The 19,257-nt window shown below is 37.1% G+C and overlaps 1 protein-coding gene across 1 annotated transcript; it reads right to left on the bottom strand.

The window, feature by feature from the left end:
* Positions 1–9,959: 9,959 nt before the first annotated feature.
* On the bottom strand, positions 9,960–18,883 carry LOC104159645 (chromosome unknown open reading frame, human C18orf63; the record flags this gene model as incomplete). Its single annotated transcript, XM_009697610.1, has 8 exons — positions 9,960–10,016; positions 12,366–12,482; positions 13,464–14,528; positions 15,631–15,814; positions 16,372–16,457; positions 16,557–16,653; positions 17,309–17,418; positions 18,807–18,883. Coding segments are annotated over 8 exons (1,793 nt in total), but the record flags the coding sequence as incomplete, so codon positions are not given.
* Between the last annotated feature and the right edge of the window lie 374 nt (positions 18,884–19,257).

Genomic DNA, 19,257 nt, shown 5'->3' with positions numbered 1-19,257 from the left:
ATTTATTCTGAAAATACTCGTCCTGATTATGCAGCGGTAGGCATATGCAATTGATTTGAAGGAGCTAAATTTTGCATCCAATTTCCCCAGGGTACTGTATGAAACCGCACAATAAATGAGTGTTGCTGTCACTTAAACAGGTACTGACTCTTCAGAGACATGAAAATAAAAGTGTTGTGGTGTTACAATGCAGCCCTGACCAGGTCTATTACACTCTTCACAAAGTCTGATAGTTTTCTTCTAACAGTAGCTGTCTTAAAAATGAATGACACGTACTTTCAATGCTATATCATTACTGATGCACAAGCCATAGGTTCAGGTGAGATTCCAGCTAGATGGGTATGCCCTCCGTGTAGAGGGGAATGGGCCCGCTTCACCAAAAAGTTTTCCCTCTGTCCATCTTTATTTTTCTACGTAATCTACAAAGACTTTCGGTCTGTGAGATCTTCCACTCTGTGTTCTCCTTTCCAGTTGCCAACAAGACTGCTTTAGATCTCCATCTTGGGTTAAAAATTCCATACGATATCATAAAATAGGCTCTTGTTTAAACTGAAGTTTGGGAAAAAAACCCACCAAATATTTTAAGCTGTGAAGTAGAAAAAAACCCTTCTTCTATAGCACCTTTTAAACTTTGCAGTAATATTTGAAAAGATCCAAGCAGATGAGAACTTTCCTCCATAAAGATGCAAAGGTATACAGCATTCAGAGCATTGAAACTCCCAGCATAATTGTTACTATAAATTCCCACTGGCTTATTATCCCCGACTAACAATGCAGAAAGCAAGTAGCTTTTAGCCCTTTAATTTGGACTCATTTAAAATTAATTAATCTCTGTAGTCCTATGTCAAACATGCAAACCAGCTTTCTAAAGGAGTGTCTCTGTGATTTAACACAACTTCTTGCCTACTCCCAGTCAGTCAACTCCCTCCAGCCCAGAAAAAGCCTGGGAAAGCGGGTAAAATCGGCACTCTGACCCAAAGGGGGGCAGATTTGGCTCTGCCAGGGGAGCGCAGGACGCGAGGGAGTACAGCTCAGCATCGGCACCCAGTCGGCGCCTCAGATTTCAGTAGATGCAGGCATGCCAACAGCCGATGGATATACGCACATCCAGAATTCCCAGTCCGGGCGAAATCCCGAAACTGATGTTGTTTTTCCTTTTACATCTGAATGGTGGGTCACGCTACTTGAGCTTATGCTGCCAACATCAATCGATTCATCTCTAAATGAGAATTAATGAAGATGTATGCTTAATACCAAGCTGGGCTGGCCGGGCGCCCACGTATTGGGAGCTACGCGTTTTCCATTAATGGAATGCATTTACTCTTACTGGAGTGCAGAATTTGGATTTTATTGTTAGTCTTTCTAAATTAAAAAAACCTGCAGAGGCAGAATATCCAGTTAGTACTACAAGACTGAAAAATAATAACCCAGGTTTGGTCAACAGGACAAAGCGCTCACTTTGACTGGGTGGCATTTTAGTGAGGGCATTCCTAAAGGAGCTGTGAGATCTGATATAAAATGGAATGCTCTCATCAGCCTTCAAAGCATCTGATCTCCCACAAAATAAAACCTTATGGAACTGAGTCTTACTTAAGTCTCTCAGAGCACTATAGAACTTTCCTGGTTAATAAATGTTTGAATTTGAGCAAATTTCAGTTCTGTACAATGCCAGTCACAGAAGTTAGAAGATGCACAGTAAGCTGTAGAATGCTAGCTGCTTTTCAGAGGCTTTGTTTTTCTTCTTTCCATATTATTTTCTATCTTATGAATGGTAGGAAAAGAAATTGATTTTCTGATAAATTCTTCTTTTGAAGACTGAAAACTACACGTTATCATTTTGAATTATGACTTACCACCCTTTTTTCCCTCTTCAGCAGAGGTTTAATTTTGCTTCATCTACCTCGTCTGTTTTGAAATATCCCAGAGCCATGCAGCTCCAGCTGCAATAAAAATACTTCTACTGCATAATATAATCAAAAATGTAATATAAAAAGTTAAATAGGTATCTGCATCTATTTTGGATGCGTAGGCATAGGTATTTTTTGCTAGCACCTCTCAGTGGAATAACCCTTCTTATTTTTATTCCGGAAAGCCCTTCGGCACTGAGCAGTCTTAGCTGGTTTTCCTGTACTGTTCACTGGCTGAACTGAGAGAGGCGGCCAGCTGCCTTTTAAGAAGATGAGTGTTTATTCTTGCTAAAATCTGTGCTGTGATATCGTGCATAATTAAGGGAAACACATTTTACTGGACCATGGAAGCTGAAAATAACATAACCACTTGCTTTATGTTTATTTATGTTAAGGTTCAACTTTGGATCATCTACCCAGGTGACCACTTCAACTCCCAGGCATGCCTGCAGTGCGCAGACCCACACAATCCCAGAATCACAGAATCGATGAGGTTGGAAGAGACCTCTGGGATCATCAAGTCCAGCCTTTTCCCTAACACCACCAGGTCAGCTAGACTATGGCACTAAGTGCCACCTCCAGGGATGGGGACTCCACTACCTCCCTGGGCAGCCCCTTGCAATGCCTCACGACCCTTTCTGTGAAGAAATGCCTCCTCATTTCTAGCCTGAACTTCCCCTGGTGCAGTTTCAGACTATGCCCTCTTCTCCTGTCACTGGTTGCCTGGGAAAATGCGTTGAAACAGGTAGGTCCTGGCACGTAGGAACAAGTGAAACTTTTACCTTCTCTACTAAGCACAGTTAAAACCGGTGAAGCTTTGGCAGCCTGTTCCCACTGAAGCAAATGGAGTTTTGGGTCGTGGACAAGGGAATCGGACTGACAAAATGACAGTAATCCCTTGAACATCACCCCCTGGTACCTGGGAACAGGGAACTACCAAATGCTGCTGGCCAATCTGAACTGTCTGTACTAGAACAACATTTTGTACATTATACATACTCTGTGTATTTTTTAAACATCTGTAATGAAACATAGCTGTATGTATCTATGTGTGTATACACGCACACATTCTCTAACACATATACATACGTGTGTGTGTGTGTATATATATATATATTTACACACATATTGGGCTGCTCTCACACTGGAACAAAACTATATCTATTCCTGAAAGTGATTATTTGATCCCAGACAAGGAGCTTCATCCTGCAAGAAGATCAGACGTATTAGCTTTCAATACTTTAGAACTACTTTTGTTGGAGCAAGTTTAAATCCCTTTTACATATTGGGTTTAACAAGACATTTGCTGTCACTGCTTTGAACAATAAAAAAAAATCATTGCAAGAAGCTATGTGTGTTCCTGGTGAAACTGTAAGCAGTTTGGGAACAATTTTCACGTATTTTCCAGCAAAGTTAGACTGCTTTGTCCCTCATTCTAATGCTACCCTGGGGGGATTAAGCTGTTCAGAGGTTGCATCAAAATCTGTGCAGATCCCAGGGAAAGCACATTTACTGCAAATTTTTAGGTGAGAGGTTGAGCGGCTGCTCTGCGCTGTCCATGAGCCAGCAGAAATACACAGCTTTGCGGAGACAGAACACTCTATCGTTTTCAGGCCTGGCACAAATAATTTTCCTGAACTAGTACGAGAGATGCCACAATTCTTCAATTCATTGTTCTCTGGGAAGCTAAGAGGAGCATGTTGATGCAAATAAGCATGCAGCCCAAAGTCCTTAAGTTGCTGTATTTACTAAATTACTTTGTGATATACTGACATCGTAGTTTCAGAGGTCTTAATCTGACTATTTTTGAAACCAACTATTAACCCCAAGCTGGTATGAAACTGGCACCGAAGGAACTAAACAGCAAGCTTCCCTGCAATTATAAGCACCTATAAAATAATTTGTAAACTTCTGAGTTCAGATTTGACAGAGCGCTTGAGCATATGCCAATTTAAAGTATGTAAAAAGTCCCTCTGGCTTACATCTGTGAGGATGAGGGAGGATAAGAACACTGTCCATTTAGAAAAGTATGTGAGAAAAGATCCCTCTCTGGAAGTACATATTTACTAAATAACGCGAACTCATTACGAACATTTCAACTCAACAAATATTTTCTGAATCCTCTACCACCATGGCCAAAGAAAGCTTTCACAAATGTAAATCCGAATCAGCTTGGACATAGAATCCGATTATTTGAAAACTGATTAAAAAGCTATAAAACACTATAAAACCTGGCAGGTATCAAAGGGCAGGTGGTATTTTCTGCCAGCGGACCTCTTACCAGTTTCTCACACCTGGGGATTGTTTTAACCTTCTACATTTCCACTTGTTCCTGATGTACATTTATATATTTTGGGGCAGGCAGAGGGGTCTGTTCCTTTAATCTTGAGAAGCCAAGCCTGCAGACATCACACATGGAGGTTCCAGGTGGTCCTAGATGTCGAGGGCTCCTCTGCTTTGACAGCTTCGTGTCCCTGCCAGAACCAAGGGTATTCTGCCCAGTGAGTAAGAACTGATGAAAAGGAGAAACTGAGGTGGGCTCTTACAACCCTTCCTTATAAACAGAGAAGGGTAAGGCAGCAGTGAAGGTCCCTTCAGCATCGCCAAATCCTCCAATGGCAGCCACAGCACCAATCCTTCCTCCTCATCAGTGGCATTTCCACCACCACTCCTGCACCCAGCATGTTTCCACTCGTGGATGGGTGGAGTAGAATAACAGAGTTCTCCCCTACAGCACAGACTAGGAAGTATTCAGCAATTTAGCATGAATGAATAATCCAATAGTTTATTTTAAATGGAAAAAATTGGATCTGCAACAGTTAAGTTTTCTGTATTTTCAGTATTATAATAGATAACACAAAACGATGTAAACATTTGAAAACGCAAGAATAATGCAAAATTACTTCTGTTATAATACAAGGCAAGTGTTGGCAACTGGCAGCATTTAAAGAGCAACAATAGCAAACAGGTCAGATGAAGCACTAATTTATATAGCACAGTAATATTACATATAGTCAAACCTATGAAAGAATAATTAATCCACAGCATTTGTATACCAATTTCCAGACAAAATGTAAATACAATTCGATTTCTTGCTGAACATATTGCTCTAATTTTTGTAATATTTGTGTTGTTTTGTATATTTTAGATTATGTATGAGAAAATTACATGTTGTTGAAGTGCCCACTTCCTTTTAAACACTGTCACCATTAAATCAGAGCTAGGTTAACAGTCACCATTTGAGAAAACAAAACAAAACAAAACAAAAGTTGTCATTGTAGTAGGGCAAAATCCTGCTTTGAAAAATGAGTTAAATAAGAACACAGCTATGGCGATATAAACCTCAAAAGGTTTTCATAAAGCACATGAAGTTCCATTGTACCAGTTCCTTTAGGAAAAAAGGCTTTGCAAATGTATATCCCAAGCAAGTGTTAAACTACAGTTCTGTAACATTTGAGTTTAGGAGCTAGTGTGACCTTATTTTCCAGGTAACACAATAATATTCACTTAAAAACAGTGATTATGGGGCAACCATCACATATATGTATATATTTGTAACTACACCTTCAAGTAGGTCATTAAAGATACATTTATGCTGATAAAGTTACTCAAAGGGCAGATACACACATTCTGCATGAACTGCTGAAGAATGGTGTTATCAATTAGACTTCAAAAATCTTTTACAGAGCGGTTTCATTTCTGAAAATGGAAATTCATTTAAAATTATAACAAGAATTAAAGAAGCTTGAATCAAATCCAGCCTTCAGATTACTCCCCTAAGAAAAAATGTACACTTTATTTTCTAACCATTTGACATGACACGGAAAAGTTATTTAGGAACGTTTTACTGATGAAACAAAGAGGCCCAGACATCGTAGCAAAGAATTAAATCTAATTATATCATAAAAAGACAGACTTGAAACTTCAAAATAACTTGGAAGAATGATTCAGTGTGTAAGCAAGTACTAGCACAGACATAATGTGATTCAAAAACTAAGCAATTACCTAAATTTTCAAATTCATTAGAGGCTTATTAACCTGAACTGTCTGCAGAAGTTGTTGATACATGGATTCACTTGAGTGTATGTATTTAACCCTCAGTTTTTCATCCAGAAACAGGTACCAATGACGTGAAATAAACAGAGCAAAATTCACAAAGCTCAGAGATCTTCCAGTACATTAATGCCCTCTTGGGAACCTGAATGGAGGAAAACATAGGAAAAGTTCAGATCACAAAAGAAACCAAAAGACAACTCTGAAGTGTATAGTTAATATGGAAAAAAAAAAAAAAAAGGTGCCATATTTCTGCATTTGTATCTGCATTCTGTTTACAAAGTTTGGCTTTAAAGCATTCAAGTTAAATGTTTGCATTTTTATACAGAACAAGAAAGAATTCTCTCCTTGACAGACCTATGGTACTATGCACAGCTTTATCCTTCCTCTTAGGTCTGGGGTTTTAAATTTAAAGCCCTCAAAATATTACAATCAGTTGTGGTGCTGGAAGAAGGCACTTTGATTGCAGAAGTCTTATCCCACTTTCTTAACCAGCTGAGATCAGGTAACCAAACCACATTCTTAATTCTACAAGAAAGTAAGACAGAATCTTAAGAAGCTATTCTTTAGCATTTTTAAATGGTCAGCCATGCAGGAAATTAGATTGCCTCTAACCAGGAACAATCTTCCAGCAATGAAAAATGGATAGGATAACAGCAATTACATTATGATAGCATCTATTTTTTGGAGTATGTCTCAAGTATTTAGGTACCAACAAACTAGTAATGTACACAGTCCAAATGTTATTTCTGCTGCCAGATTTGATTAGGAAATGAATTTTCCCCCATCATAAAAGAAAGACTAAACATTTTCAGAACCTTTTTTCAATGAAAACCCAAATATTTTCACCACATGAAATTTCCATGAAAATATTTCCAAGTTTAAGTTAAAACTGTTTCTTCATAAAACCAACTCAAGCTATTACATTTATATGATGTCTTAAAAGGTATTATTTTAGTCTAATATTTCACATCAAGAAAGCATTTGAAAGATGGCTTTGTTGAAATTTCTGTACCATGGCCTTCTAATGAGAAGAGAAATCCCTAAATGTTGGCTTGAGGCAATCCACCTTTTAGAAGAAACAGTCCCATAGATCTCTAGCCCTTAGATACAAAACTGCTGAGAGTTTTTACTTAATTCCAGTTATGTGGATCCCCTGCCTTCATCTTGTTTTCACACAATATCCTTACAGTAATGGCAGCAATTACTTTCATGTAAAATAATACTGCTATTTCTATATGCGATGAAATTTGTAGCTTCTGGTTTGCTAAATGAAACTTGATGACTAAAACCAAAGGTCACTATCATATGACAACACAGGAGCAGAGCAACAGGAGGAGTTTTGCAGGTCAGTGGAAAAGGCTTGGGAACTTCAGCCCTGCTATTTTTAATATGTCTGTTCTAGCACCAACATTTGTAATGATGCAAATCTTTCTTTTAAAACATCTTTCTGTACTAGTATACAATCTCCTTTGGAAGCTCTGCTCTTCTGATTGGTCTTAGAAGCCCAACTTCCCTTTCACAGTAGTGTTTGACTTGAAAATGTAGGATGACTTTTGTTAATAAAAGACTAAGCACAAAGACTTTTTTTTTTTTTTGATTTGACAGCAAATATAAAATAGCTTAAAAAGAATACATAAACCTCTTCTGAAAACTCTGTAATCGTGCAGGTCTTCATTTAAACTATTCAAGTCTGACTCTTGGGATGGTTTTGAGCTCCAGCTTTAGGCCACCTACATTTAGCTGTCTACATATGCGTTAGATGTCAAACCTCCTACTAAATTCAATGGAAACCTAGTAGACATACCCGATAGACTCTACAGAGCTCACTCTGCAGCAGATATCAGCAGCCTTGGAGGTTCCACTGGCCCAATCTGCATGGTCTTGCAAAAGAACAATGTAGCCAGCATAGTCCAGACCCCTAAATATGGGGGCAGGAAGGGGATATCTCAATCTCCTGCTTAATATCTAGCTACTCTTTTTATGCCAAAGTAAAGCCCAACTCCTTCCCCAAAGAATGGGGGATTGTCTACATATGGGTAAAACCAGAATGAATGAGAATGGTTTACTATTAGAATCAAATGTTGACTTCTTAAATTGTTAAATACTTCTCTCATATTGCTTCATTAACGTACCCACTGTTTTCACCAATAAAACAAAGAAAATTAGGATTATGCTATGATTTCCTGGACAAGTTAAGAGGCTGTGCAACTTCACACGTTAGTCATAAAAACTGATTGTTTATGCAAGATAATTGTAAACAAATGTTTTTATTGTTATGAATTATGGATCCAAGTCCTTCCTGTTGACTACATCATTGAATTCCATTGTAAGACCTTCTCACCCATAAATCTTGCTACACAGTAAATTTGAAAATGTACAAGTAATTCTCAAGGGTTCAAATGAAAACATGCACTCTGAATGCATGTGTAGTAATACATAATAAAGAAATTCAGAGCAAAGCTTTCCAGAATCAAAATTGTAGGCACTGATCCAACAGCAGAAGTTATTTTAGCTTTAGTTTTCTTTTTAAATCAACACCAGTGAAGAGCCCATATCAATGGGATTCTTGGAAATCATATTTTAAACACTTTATGGAAGACACTGTTTCTCCTCCAGGGTTTAAGCATCACCTACCATGATCAATGTGATCCTGTGGCATTTAAGTCATAAATAAGAAAAAAAAAATAGATTTTTTTATATTTAAGTGAAACAAGCAAAGTTCTGACCATTCTCAGAGTCACCATTTTTGTTCATCAGTCCTCAGTGAAAGTCACAGACTTTGAATCTACACATATCTATGCCAAACCGCTAAAACAGATCACCTCTGAAGAAGGACCGTGCCTGAACTGCCTGACTTGAAGCAAGAGAGATAAAATGCTAGACCCAGGAACAGGATATGCTGAATACTGGAGTATGAAGGCCCTATATGGAAAGCTTCCATCCATGCATCGGACTTTCTTTAGAGAAAGCAGGTAACAGATATATATGTTCACTGGAGGAAATTTATCCACACAAAGAAAGGAAGGACATAAAAGTGCATCTCTGAGGCAAAATGCACATTTGGCTTCTTGTTATCACTTATGTTGAGGCCAAAAGGCAGATTAAAAGATGAACAGTTGCCATTTTGCTTCTTTATTGCTATGTTTTTCTATTTGTTTTGTATAATTTACATTTTTGTGTTGTTCTGTCTGTATGACCATCTTGCTTACATCAATATTTTCTTTTGAATAAATATACTTCTACTTATCTCTGAAACAGTTAACTATATAGGCTGCTCCTTCCTGCATGTTTTACTACTGATAAATTGTGATAGGCATTAGGTCAATAAAACTGGTGGGTTTCATATGCCATATGTGTCCTTAATATTCAAAGGAATATTTAACAGAAAAGCATGTTCTATCCTGCAAGACTATTATGGACAACCACCCACGATGTGGGTTGAAATATCTGGTCACAAAACTAAATTTATTCATTTTGTATGACAGACCATTTTGTCCTTGGATTAGATCTTAACACCACAAAAGCATTTAGCCACTCCATTTCATGTAGTGATATTAAATATACATAGCTTCAATTTAATGTTTTATGGTTTTGACCTCAGTTCAGATTCAAATGAAACCCAGCAGTACAAAAGACAGGTTTATTTTAGTCTGAAAGAAAGTGAGCCAGTCAAAATACAAATTTAAGCCAAATTCTAAGTTCTACAAAGTACAAGATAGCTTTGTATTTAACGTTGCTTTTTTCACAAAAAAAAAAGCACAAAGATTTATTTGCTAATGTCCAATAAACCCAAGAATCTTAGCTTCTGTTATCTCGTTATTTTGCTCTAGAAGCCATTTGTTTAGTAAAGTGACTCCTTTGGAGATAGCTGATATCATTACAAGGAACCAAAATAGTAGGAACTATTATAGACATGTGATATTATTTTAATAAAGAAAAATATTTAAAATTTGTAATGAGCATACCTAGAGTTTTCCTTCAGTACTCCAGAATATCCTAAATAGAAGGCTTACTTCTTTTGGCTTTCTTTAACTTTGAATAACTTTCCTCCTTCTGTTAACAAAAAACAAACAAACAAAAAGGCAAAAAACAGTAAAGCAAACAAAGCAGTAATAGTAAGTTAACAGCTCAACTAAAAAGTTGTTTCTCAGTGAAATGCTTAGTTGAATGACACAAGAAGTAATTAATAAAAGTTTCTATTTTCCAACATATATATAATTTAAAGTATGTTTATATGTACAGTGGGTAAATAATTAAACCCAGAGCTATTTTGAAAATACCCTTTTACATGCTGGCAGCCAAGACTCTCAAAACCAACTGATCATTTCTGGTGTCCAAACTTGAAATAATGACAAAGACTTACTTTTCAGAGAAGTGTTTAGCAGTGCTCCCAGTCAGCACCATTGTATTTTAATCTGGAGAGAGGAGGAATCAGACTAATGAGCACTGGAGAGTCCAACCCTACCCCAGTTAACAGCCAAGTCCCTCTGCTATCCTTGAGACTCCAGCTGAAGCTTCCCTAGAGCTGTGCGTCCACCTCACTTGGCTCCAGCCGTGGCAGACAGACAATGAGAACTTGCTGATTCCTGCCGCTTCCCAAAAGTAGCTTGCAGGGCTCAGGTGGGTACCCGTGCTACTCACAGCCTGCCTGGAGATGGAGGAATGGCACAGGGCACTAGTGACTCATGACTAGGACACGACAGTGCCCCTTTCCCATCCCAGCAGTGCTGCCAGGGCAGCTACAAGCTCTCTCCTTGTTCGATCTGCCCAAGCTGTAGAGCTAGCTCCACACTCACAAGCCCTAGCATGGCCGAGTCATTCCCAGTGGCAGGCAAAAGACTCCAGCGCTTAATTCGCATTATGGTGGAAGTCTCCCTTTGGTACTCAGATCCTTGGGGCTGTTATAATCAGTTATTTTTAGTTGCTGGTTTTCTTTTCTTCTTTGTGAGACTGACTCCTGACTCTCCTGCTGTAGCACTGCAGTGTTGGGCCTGTAAGCAGCGACTCAGTTGTGGCCCTGTGGAAGGGCCTTTCCCAGCTGCAGTGGGATGGGGCCAGCGCAGAGCAGCTGGGCTGGTGTTTCCCACACCAACTCCCCTCTTCCTGCTGCAGCCTGAGCCCTAGGGTGTGAGCGCGTTCCTGCGGCAGGCCCCCGAGGTTGCTCTGCTGGCCCTTTCCGAACTGCACGGATAGCACAGGCTGTGCTCTCTTAATTACCATTAGAAGTTACAGAATTGTCTTGTATTTGGCTTTAAAAGTGTAAAAAACCAAAAAGATGACAGCTAAAATGTAACATCAGCAAATGCAGATTAAGTGGAAGAATCTGAATTATGGATACATACTCTTAAGTTCTTACTCAACGGTTATTGAGTATGTTGACAAGGTAAGTTTATATGTTGCAATATGTGACTAGGCAAAGGCACTTCAGATCAAGCACGGGTAATGAGACCTCAAATGGTCACACTTGAAATGAAATACAAAAAGCAAGGGAACCTGGGTGAAAAGGGAGTTAAGTGTGTCCAACGTTTTCCTCCTGGCTTATTCTGTAGAGTTATTGCATAGTATTTTCAGTTGGCTATTAGCAGAAATAATACATACGTATCTACGTGAGAAAATACAATTGTACTGAGCGTTGGAGACTTGGGACCTGTTGCTTCTAATAGGGCTAATTTCTGGGCAGTAAAAACATAGCAAATGTGGTTGTAAGGAGAAGGAGATGGAAGATACAACTGAGTTTTAAAGAACTGAGATTTAGAAACTGAAGTGTAGCCCTGTGGTAAGTAAAAGCAATATTTAAGAATCATGAAAAATATTTTGAAGAGGAATTCAAAAGTACACACTGCTGTCACTACAGCAGCACTCAGAGGAAAAAGTATTAAAAAAAAAAAAAAAAAGAAAATTCATATTAGGCACTTATCTAATTGCTGCTGCTGACCCCATCTAGTAATACAATAACAACTTCAATATATCAAATAATCAAGAGAACTCATTTCTACAGACCGTTGCTGAATTCAAGCACTTAAGATGAGAGACTTACAGAGCCATTGAGAATGCCCACAGTTATATTGGGCAGGATAAAACTGTTTTCTGCAGAGTCAGAAAATCTGCTTTAGAAACACATTTACATTAAGTGACATCATTAAACATTTTCATTTTAGTAGTATCTTTTGCAGGAGACAAACATTCTAAATGCACGCTTGAATTAACAGTAACATAACCAATGGTTAAGGTTAATTTTATCCTGGTTAAGGTCAATTTTATCCAGAGCGGGCTCAATATTTCTTGGTTTCCCTGTCTTTAACTGAAACATGCTAAAATGAAAAAATATAAAATTTCCTTTTTATCTCTTAATTCAGGTCCTTCTAGACTGGATTAAGGGGTGTATGTGTGTGGGTTTTTTACCTGTCTTCTTCTGGCACAACCTTTCTTTACAGATGCTTGCATGTTGCTCTCCTTGACTGAGGACGTCGCTTTTGAGGTCAGTGTTTCACACATCAGATACTCATCCCCTGTAATCATCTTAAAGTACAGGAGTTTATACCTTCATTAGGAAAAAAAGTCCAGTATTTTTCTAATTGTTAAAATTACCTACTTTTTCATAAGGTGCCCTCATAACACAAAGCTGAAATAACCTACCAAATTACATTTTATAAGTGAAAAAAGTGATAAGCACAACACATTTCATGCATGTGCCCAATCTGTGCGATATCACCCTCATAAAAATTGCACTGAAATTAACTCAGCTATTTATTTTGCTGAAATGCAGACAAAAGCATAGAAAACTTAGGTTGTAAAGTACCTCTAGCAGTCATCAAGTCATAACTTTTACTCAAAACAGAGCTAACTTCAAAGTTAGATCACATGGCTTTGGGCTTCATCCAGTCAAGTTCTGAGAATTTGAAAGGGTTACAACCCTACAACCTCTCTGGGCAACCTGTTCCAGTACTTAACCACTCTGAAGATTTTTTTCCCTTATGCCCGGTAGGAATTTTTCCTGTTGCATCTTGTACTTTCAGTGAAATTGTAATTAAACGTGTATTTGCAAAATTTCTGTGTTTGTCTAATAGCACAATGTCTTACACACGCTGCAGTCAGCATTACACAACTGATGAGGTTTGAGATTCCTTCCAGGAGCTGTTCATTAACATGGTTTCATATGAAGACAGACTGAACACTGAAAATTTCACCGTGTTAACCTCACACAAATCTTGATAAACTGATAAACTGTCTTAAAGAAAGGAAAATTAATTATCCTACCTTAAAAGTCCCAAATAAAAAAAAAAAGTATGTATCTCAGAGAACACAGTAAATCATCTTCCCTTTCAGAAAAAAAAGCAGCAGTGGCTGAAAACATTAACTTATATGGTAGAAATTTTAGAAAACTATATTGAGAATGATGGTAGAACATGATGAAAGTCATGCTCTTTCTTGCTTAACATTGTTTTAGAATATACTGAATTTGTGAGCACCAGTGAGAATGAGCCCTGTTATTTCCCATACCTGTTCAAAGTTAGATTTGGAATGATGACCGGTTGTCTTAGCGATATCATCCTTCAAATGGCACACTGCTTTATTTTCTTCATTTTTGGCGATGCACACTGTGCAATTTAAGACAGATTCATGAATATTTAACCCTGCTCCTTCATTTGATCTCTTTCTTTGCTGTTGTGATAAACTGGAATTTGTCATTTCATTGTCTAATTTACAAATCTGCAAATGTACATTTTTTGACTGGTGTTCTTTCTCAAGAAGTTGCGTGGTATTTTGATTTGCAAACTTTTTTCCCCTCCTTGCACTGGAAATAGGAGACGCATATGTATTCAGACTGAGATTGATGTTCGATTTCTGAAGCACTGACCCAACGTTCTTAAGAAAGGAAGGAGAATTTGCCTTTTTGTGATTGACTTCACTTGAATTCCCACCTGAAGCCGAGTTATCAGAAAAATCAGAAAGAGTTGTTAGTCCACCAGATTCTGGTCTCCACCGAAATACAGGAGTGTCATGTTTTGTGTATGGTTTTGTGTTCATTACCTGAAGTACGCTGCTATGAGTAGCATTTTTGACTGACATGTTTTGAACAGGTTTGTAAACCTGAGTTATGCTGCACTTGCGCACAGTCAGCACAGAAGATGAAACACTCATAATTTTTAGTGGTGAATGTCTTTCAGCATTTTCTCTTTTCTTCCCATCCATTTGTTTTGCAGTCTTTCCACTCATTTGCATCAACTTTCCTTTGAAAATTGGTATAATTTTGCTGACCTTTTTGGGGAGGAGTTCAAAGGCTGAATTTACAGGCATTCCTAAAGGTTTCACAACTGGTAACTCCGGTACTCCTGGTATTTGCCGCCTATTCATTGATTTCTCTGTTGCTTCAATGCTAACCTTTCCTGTGCTGGAAGAAGTGTGCGTCTCTGGCTCTTTGATCAAACGCTCCATCCAGTGGCTCTTTTCCATACTGCACGGTGAAGAAATTCTAGGCAAAGTCTGTTTCCTTGGAGGGGCCTGCGTTAGAGACACTGCACAAACCATCTCACCAGGCAATTTCATAGGCTTTGATTTTATTTCCTGCAATACAAGAAGAGTTGCTAAATTGAATGGACTGGATTTAAAAATCTGATAGTGCCACCTAATGCATCACTGTATGATATCAACCTATATACATCACAATATATAACCATACATTTTCCTGTATTGTATTAGAATTAACTATATTTTGAAACGAAGATTTGTTTTCTCCTCCCCTCAGTTCTTTGTTTATAAACTATGCTGGAATATTGTATTTCTCAGAAGGAAAGTCTTAAATTACAGTCATTATCTCGGTTTAGTGCTTTCCAACTGGGTAATGCCTACCCCTTTTGAGGGGGTGTGCAGAGAGGTTGACTGACAGGGCTCCTCGTCTCTTAAGACTTCTAAGGGCATCTGTATTCCGAGCAAAAGACAGTTTGGATGTCTATAAAAACTGCAGATGACAAAGAGGAGCCATTCTAGCTTTGATCACTGAGGAGACATAAACAGGAACTGCTTTCTGAAAGAGGATTATAGTATTTTAGAATCTCTCCAACTTCTGTCACTATTCTTTGTTCAGAATTAATTACTTCATTTCTTCTTTCACACGCTACTACCAAAGAAATTTGAGTCTCAGCCTTTGTCACAACCTCAAATTAAAAGCGTTTTGATTGCTTGCCTCCTTTCCATCACCAGCCATGGAGTAAATCTTACAGCTTGATTGTTTTAAAATGTTTAAGTCCGCAGAACTTTTTATTTTTTTTTGTTTTTTTTTTTTTTTTTTTTTTAATAAACTGTAATAATAATAATCAGAGCTATTGTTATTTTAATTATTATTGTTGTTATTATTATTATTATGGAAGAGGTGTGAGAAAGTTCTGGATATCCAACTGTAAAATAAGGTCTGTAAACTGCAAATATCGATAGTAACTGACGAACGCTAAGTCCAATTTTTAATGTATTTGTGGTGTGAACAACAACATAGCAAAGGCAAATAGCAATATAATATTTGATTACACATTTAATTAAAAGTTACATGATTGACAGTTGTTTGTTGTGAAAAGCACAGATTTACGCTCTTACTGTGTTCTGAATATGATAAAGACCACTTCATACCATGAACAAAGTACATGTCATTAATATGTTTATAAAAAAACCTTACACGCACCGGAGCCCTGGAGAGTTCGTGTGTAACATAAAGTGGTTTACTTGTCATCTTTACCGGAAATCCACACAGATGTGAAAGATTACGCTTCACGTCAGAAAGAAAAGAGTTCAATACACTTTCTGAATCTGTTCTAGGGAAATACTGCACTGGCTGACTTCGAACGCAACTTAAAGGGTACCTGAGTAAGTGTTCAGGGATAACATAACAAGTTTGTTTACATTTCTATAACTTTGAACCATCTTTGTTGAGAAGAAAGCATGAGCACGTCTAAAGCTTTTTCAAAAAGGTGGACAAAAGCACTTCTTAAGGGACTGAAGCTTATAAAGTCACAGGACTTCAACATGATTATACCATGCTAACCTACCACAGTAAAGATTACTCAATATAAATAATCCTTAGTCTAGTCTTTCCTAGCAGGAAAATTCACTTTAAAACAAATCTTTGTTGGCTATATTTTTACAGGAATTTAACTCTTCCTTTTACATCACCATTTAGAATGGCATTATCATGTTTACAGCAGCTGTGAAGTACAGTTCTATTTGACTTACTACTATTCAATACTACAACAAAGAGACTTGACTAAATATTTTGTTCCAATTTGTCTAGTGAAACAATTCTCCACTGACTTCTATGAAATGATAGAAGAAGAATATGTAACACATTCAAAAATGAAAATCTAGATCTTCACTAGAAGTGTAGTAGTGGAAATGTAACAAAAATATTCTGAAAGGATACGTAAAGAACCTTTCCCCTATTGGTTTGAAGTAAACACTGAAGTATATTTTTGTCTCTTCAAGATCCTCTGGAAGAATATAGCCATACTTAAAAAAAAAAACAAAGACGAACATGTATTAGAAATACAAAGTCAATAGGTACAAAAAAGGGAGGGAAAAACAAAAGCAGTGGGTATTGCTTCTTACCAGATTCTTCCAGTGCATCTGAAATTCTTCATATGAACGGAAAGGTGATTCTGGAGGAATTATGTGGCTGATGTTTATGATCTGACCCATTTTCATGCTGTGCATAGGTAAAGAAGGGATGCTTAGAAAGGGTGTCATAAAACTCAGCTGAAAATATACTGGACTTTTGGAAAAAAAAATCTTATTTTTGGTGTTGAAAGTATTTATGAATTACTGTTATGTTTTGAGGACCAATACCTTTATTTCATAAGTTTATGACAGAACAATAGCAATATTTCCTGAAGTATGGAAAAGAACTTAGCACCTACAAGTCTAATTTCTCTTGTCTGTAATACTCACTACCAATGAACGTAGAACAAAAGGAAATATATCATTACTTCTCATATTTTTATTATTAAAATCATAGGTGAAAATAGAGATAGTTTGTGGCAAAGGTGGAAATATGTTTTTTCTTTAAATTGACAATTTCTGCTAAAATTATATTTGAGAAAAACCAATGTTCTTGCATATCACAGAAGTAGCAGAAAGATTAATAAAGTTAAAATAATATTTAAATGTGCAGTTTATGATTCACTGATGATTTTTTCTCATTTTCCGTAACACTGAGACCATAAAAGTAAAAAACACAGATTCCGGAATGTAAAAGAGACTGTAAAACAGAAGTGTTCTTATCGCTAGTATCAAATTCACAATTTGTCGGGCAAACATTCCAGGAAATGTTTGTTTCTGCTGAAATGCAAACAGACTCCTACCTTGGCAAAACATAGCACCAGTTACTTAATATGGAATGTTGGTGAATAACTGCATTGTCATTGCTGTCAAACAGCTTTAAGGTGTTCGCTGAAATATCAAAATCTCCCAGCTTAAAACAGAAAAAAAGAGTTATTTGCAAATATTTCTACAGCAGTACAAGCTTAAAATTTTCAAAAATAATTAGGTACCACAATATACCGAAGCTTATATGTTATTATTCTTTTAGCAGCTCTCACAGACTGATTATTTCAGAAGATATTCCCATTATCAAATTGCACACTACCTTATGCTACAGCCTACACTTCCAAAAGTTATGCAAGTACAAGGTTTAAGGTTTACTTAAATCAGTGAGATTTAAACTTTATTTGAAGTGTTTTAATAAGTAAAAGTACAGAAGGAATTTCTTAAACTAAGAACTATCTCACTTCCACACGCATTTTTTTAAGGTTTGACAGTCTAGTGACTACGTATGCCACCTTGCCTCATCAAGCGCAAAGATCGAAGCAACAGAATTAATGGGACATATAGTTTCACCCTGTGGGAAGTCAAAAAACACCACACGTTTTCACAATGTGAAAATATTTGACTCTAGGGGCCAATCAAACACTAAGATTTGAGAAACATTTTCTCTCTCTATGCTCTACCAGGGTTTGCATTTATTCACTGACAAGAAAATCTGGCCATTTCTGTTTTAGAAAAGTATTAAAAAGATCAAACTGATAATGAAGCCACATCATGATCGCTTCCATCGTTGCTTTGTGTCATTTTGGAACTGGATTCCTATAGGTAGCTTTAATGTTTATGCTGTCCAACTAGGTCACAGAAGAAATCCTATTCTTCTGTTCTAAGAAAGAGGAGTTTGGATCAGAAATACTTACTTTGGAAGAAATCGGCAAGCCTGACAAATACGCCCCTGTATGTATGGGCATATTCAACAAAGGGGACACAGCTGTCACAAAGGATGGTAATTTTTCATCCTCAACCATGATTTCTTAAACAATTTATTAATTATGCTTACAAGCAGCATAGTCCAGCCTGCTCCAGTTTTTTGGAAGCTGCGTAGAAAATGAAGCAGGTTCCAAAAAAATTATATATAAGGACTTTAAACATAGTGCTGCCAACTTACCCGTAGCTTGACTTTTAAGATGTTACTCAAAACTGTTTAGGTATTACAGTAAGACAGTAAATGCCTTCTAGAAAACAATACTAGAAGGAAATTTAGAATCATAAAGACACTTCAATACTACATTCTGTTAGCATTTTTTGAAAGGTCTCTTAATTAGTCTAGAATCAATTTTACAATGCTTGCTAGAATGCATCAATATAGATACAATATGGATGTTATGCACTTGTAACAGATGCAGATAGTCAACGAATATGATTACTGTCTTAACTCAATCAGAAATAAGCACTTCTATCCCCATTATGCTAATTACAGAAAAGAAGATAAAGATTAATAAGACAAACACAGTCACAGAAAATGTAACTGTTTTATACCTCAGGGGGCGGCAACCGAATTGAGCAGGCCTCCACACTGATGCAAAGCTGTCTCTCTGATACACTGAGGTCTATAACTAAAATAAAAATTAAGCACAAAGCCCCGTTTTGAACTACAGTTCATTAGACAGAAAGCTAAACCAAATGATTAAAGTTTAAAGTAATTGTTAGCTAGATTTCCTCAGCATGGAAATTAAAATTAAGTGCATTTTAACTGTGAAAAATTAATAATGAGTTACCATCCATACAGTACACCTCCTTAGGAACTCATGGCTGTCCATGCAACTGGAGGTTTGATACTCATATCCTTGATACACAAACACCCATTTTCAAAGGAAATGTAGTTCTTATAACCATTGGCTGTACTGAGTCATCTAGCCTGGTGTTACACATCCAGAAGTGGTGAATAGGAAATACTATATTACCAAGGCAAGCATTTATTGACGCATCT

Source organism: Cariama cristata, unplaced genomic scaffold (assembly GCF_000690535.1).
Source record: "Cariama cristata isolate BGI_N322 unplaced genomic scaffold, ASM69053v1 scaffold1720, whole genome shotgun sequence".
Taxonomy (NCBI): Eukaryota; Metazoa; Chordata; class Aves; order Cariamiformes; family Cariamidae; genus Cariama; species Cariama cristata.
This window is presented reverse-complemented; position numbering and strand designations above follow the sequence as displayed.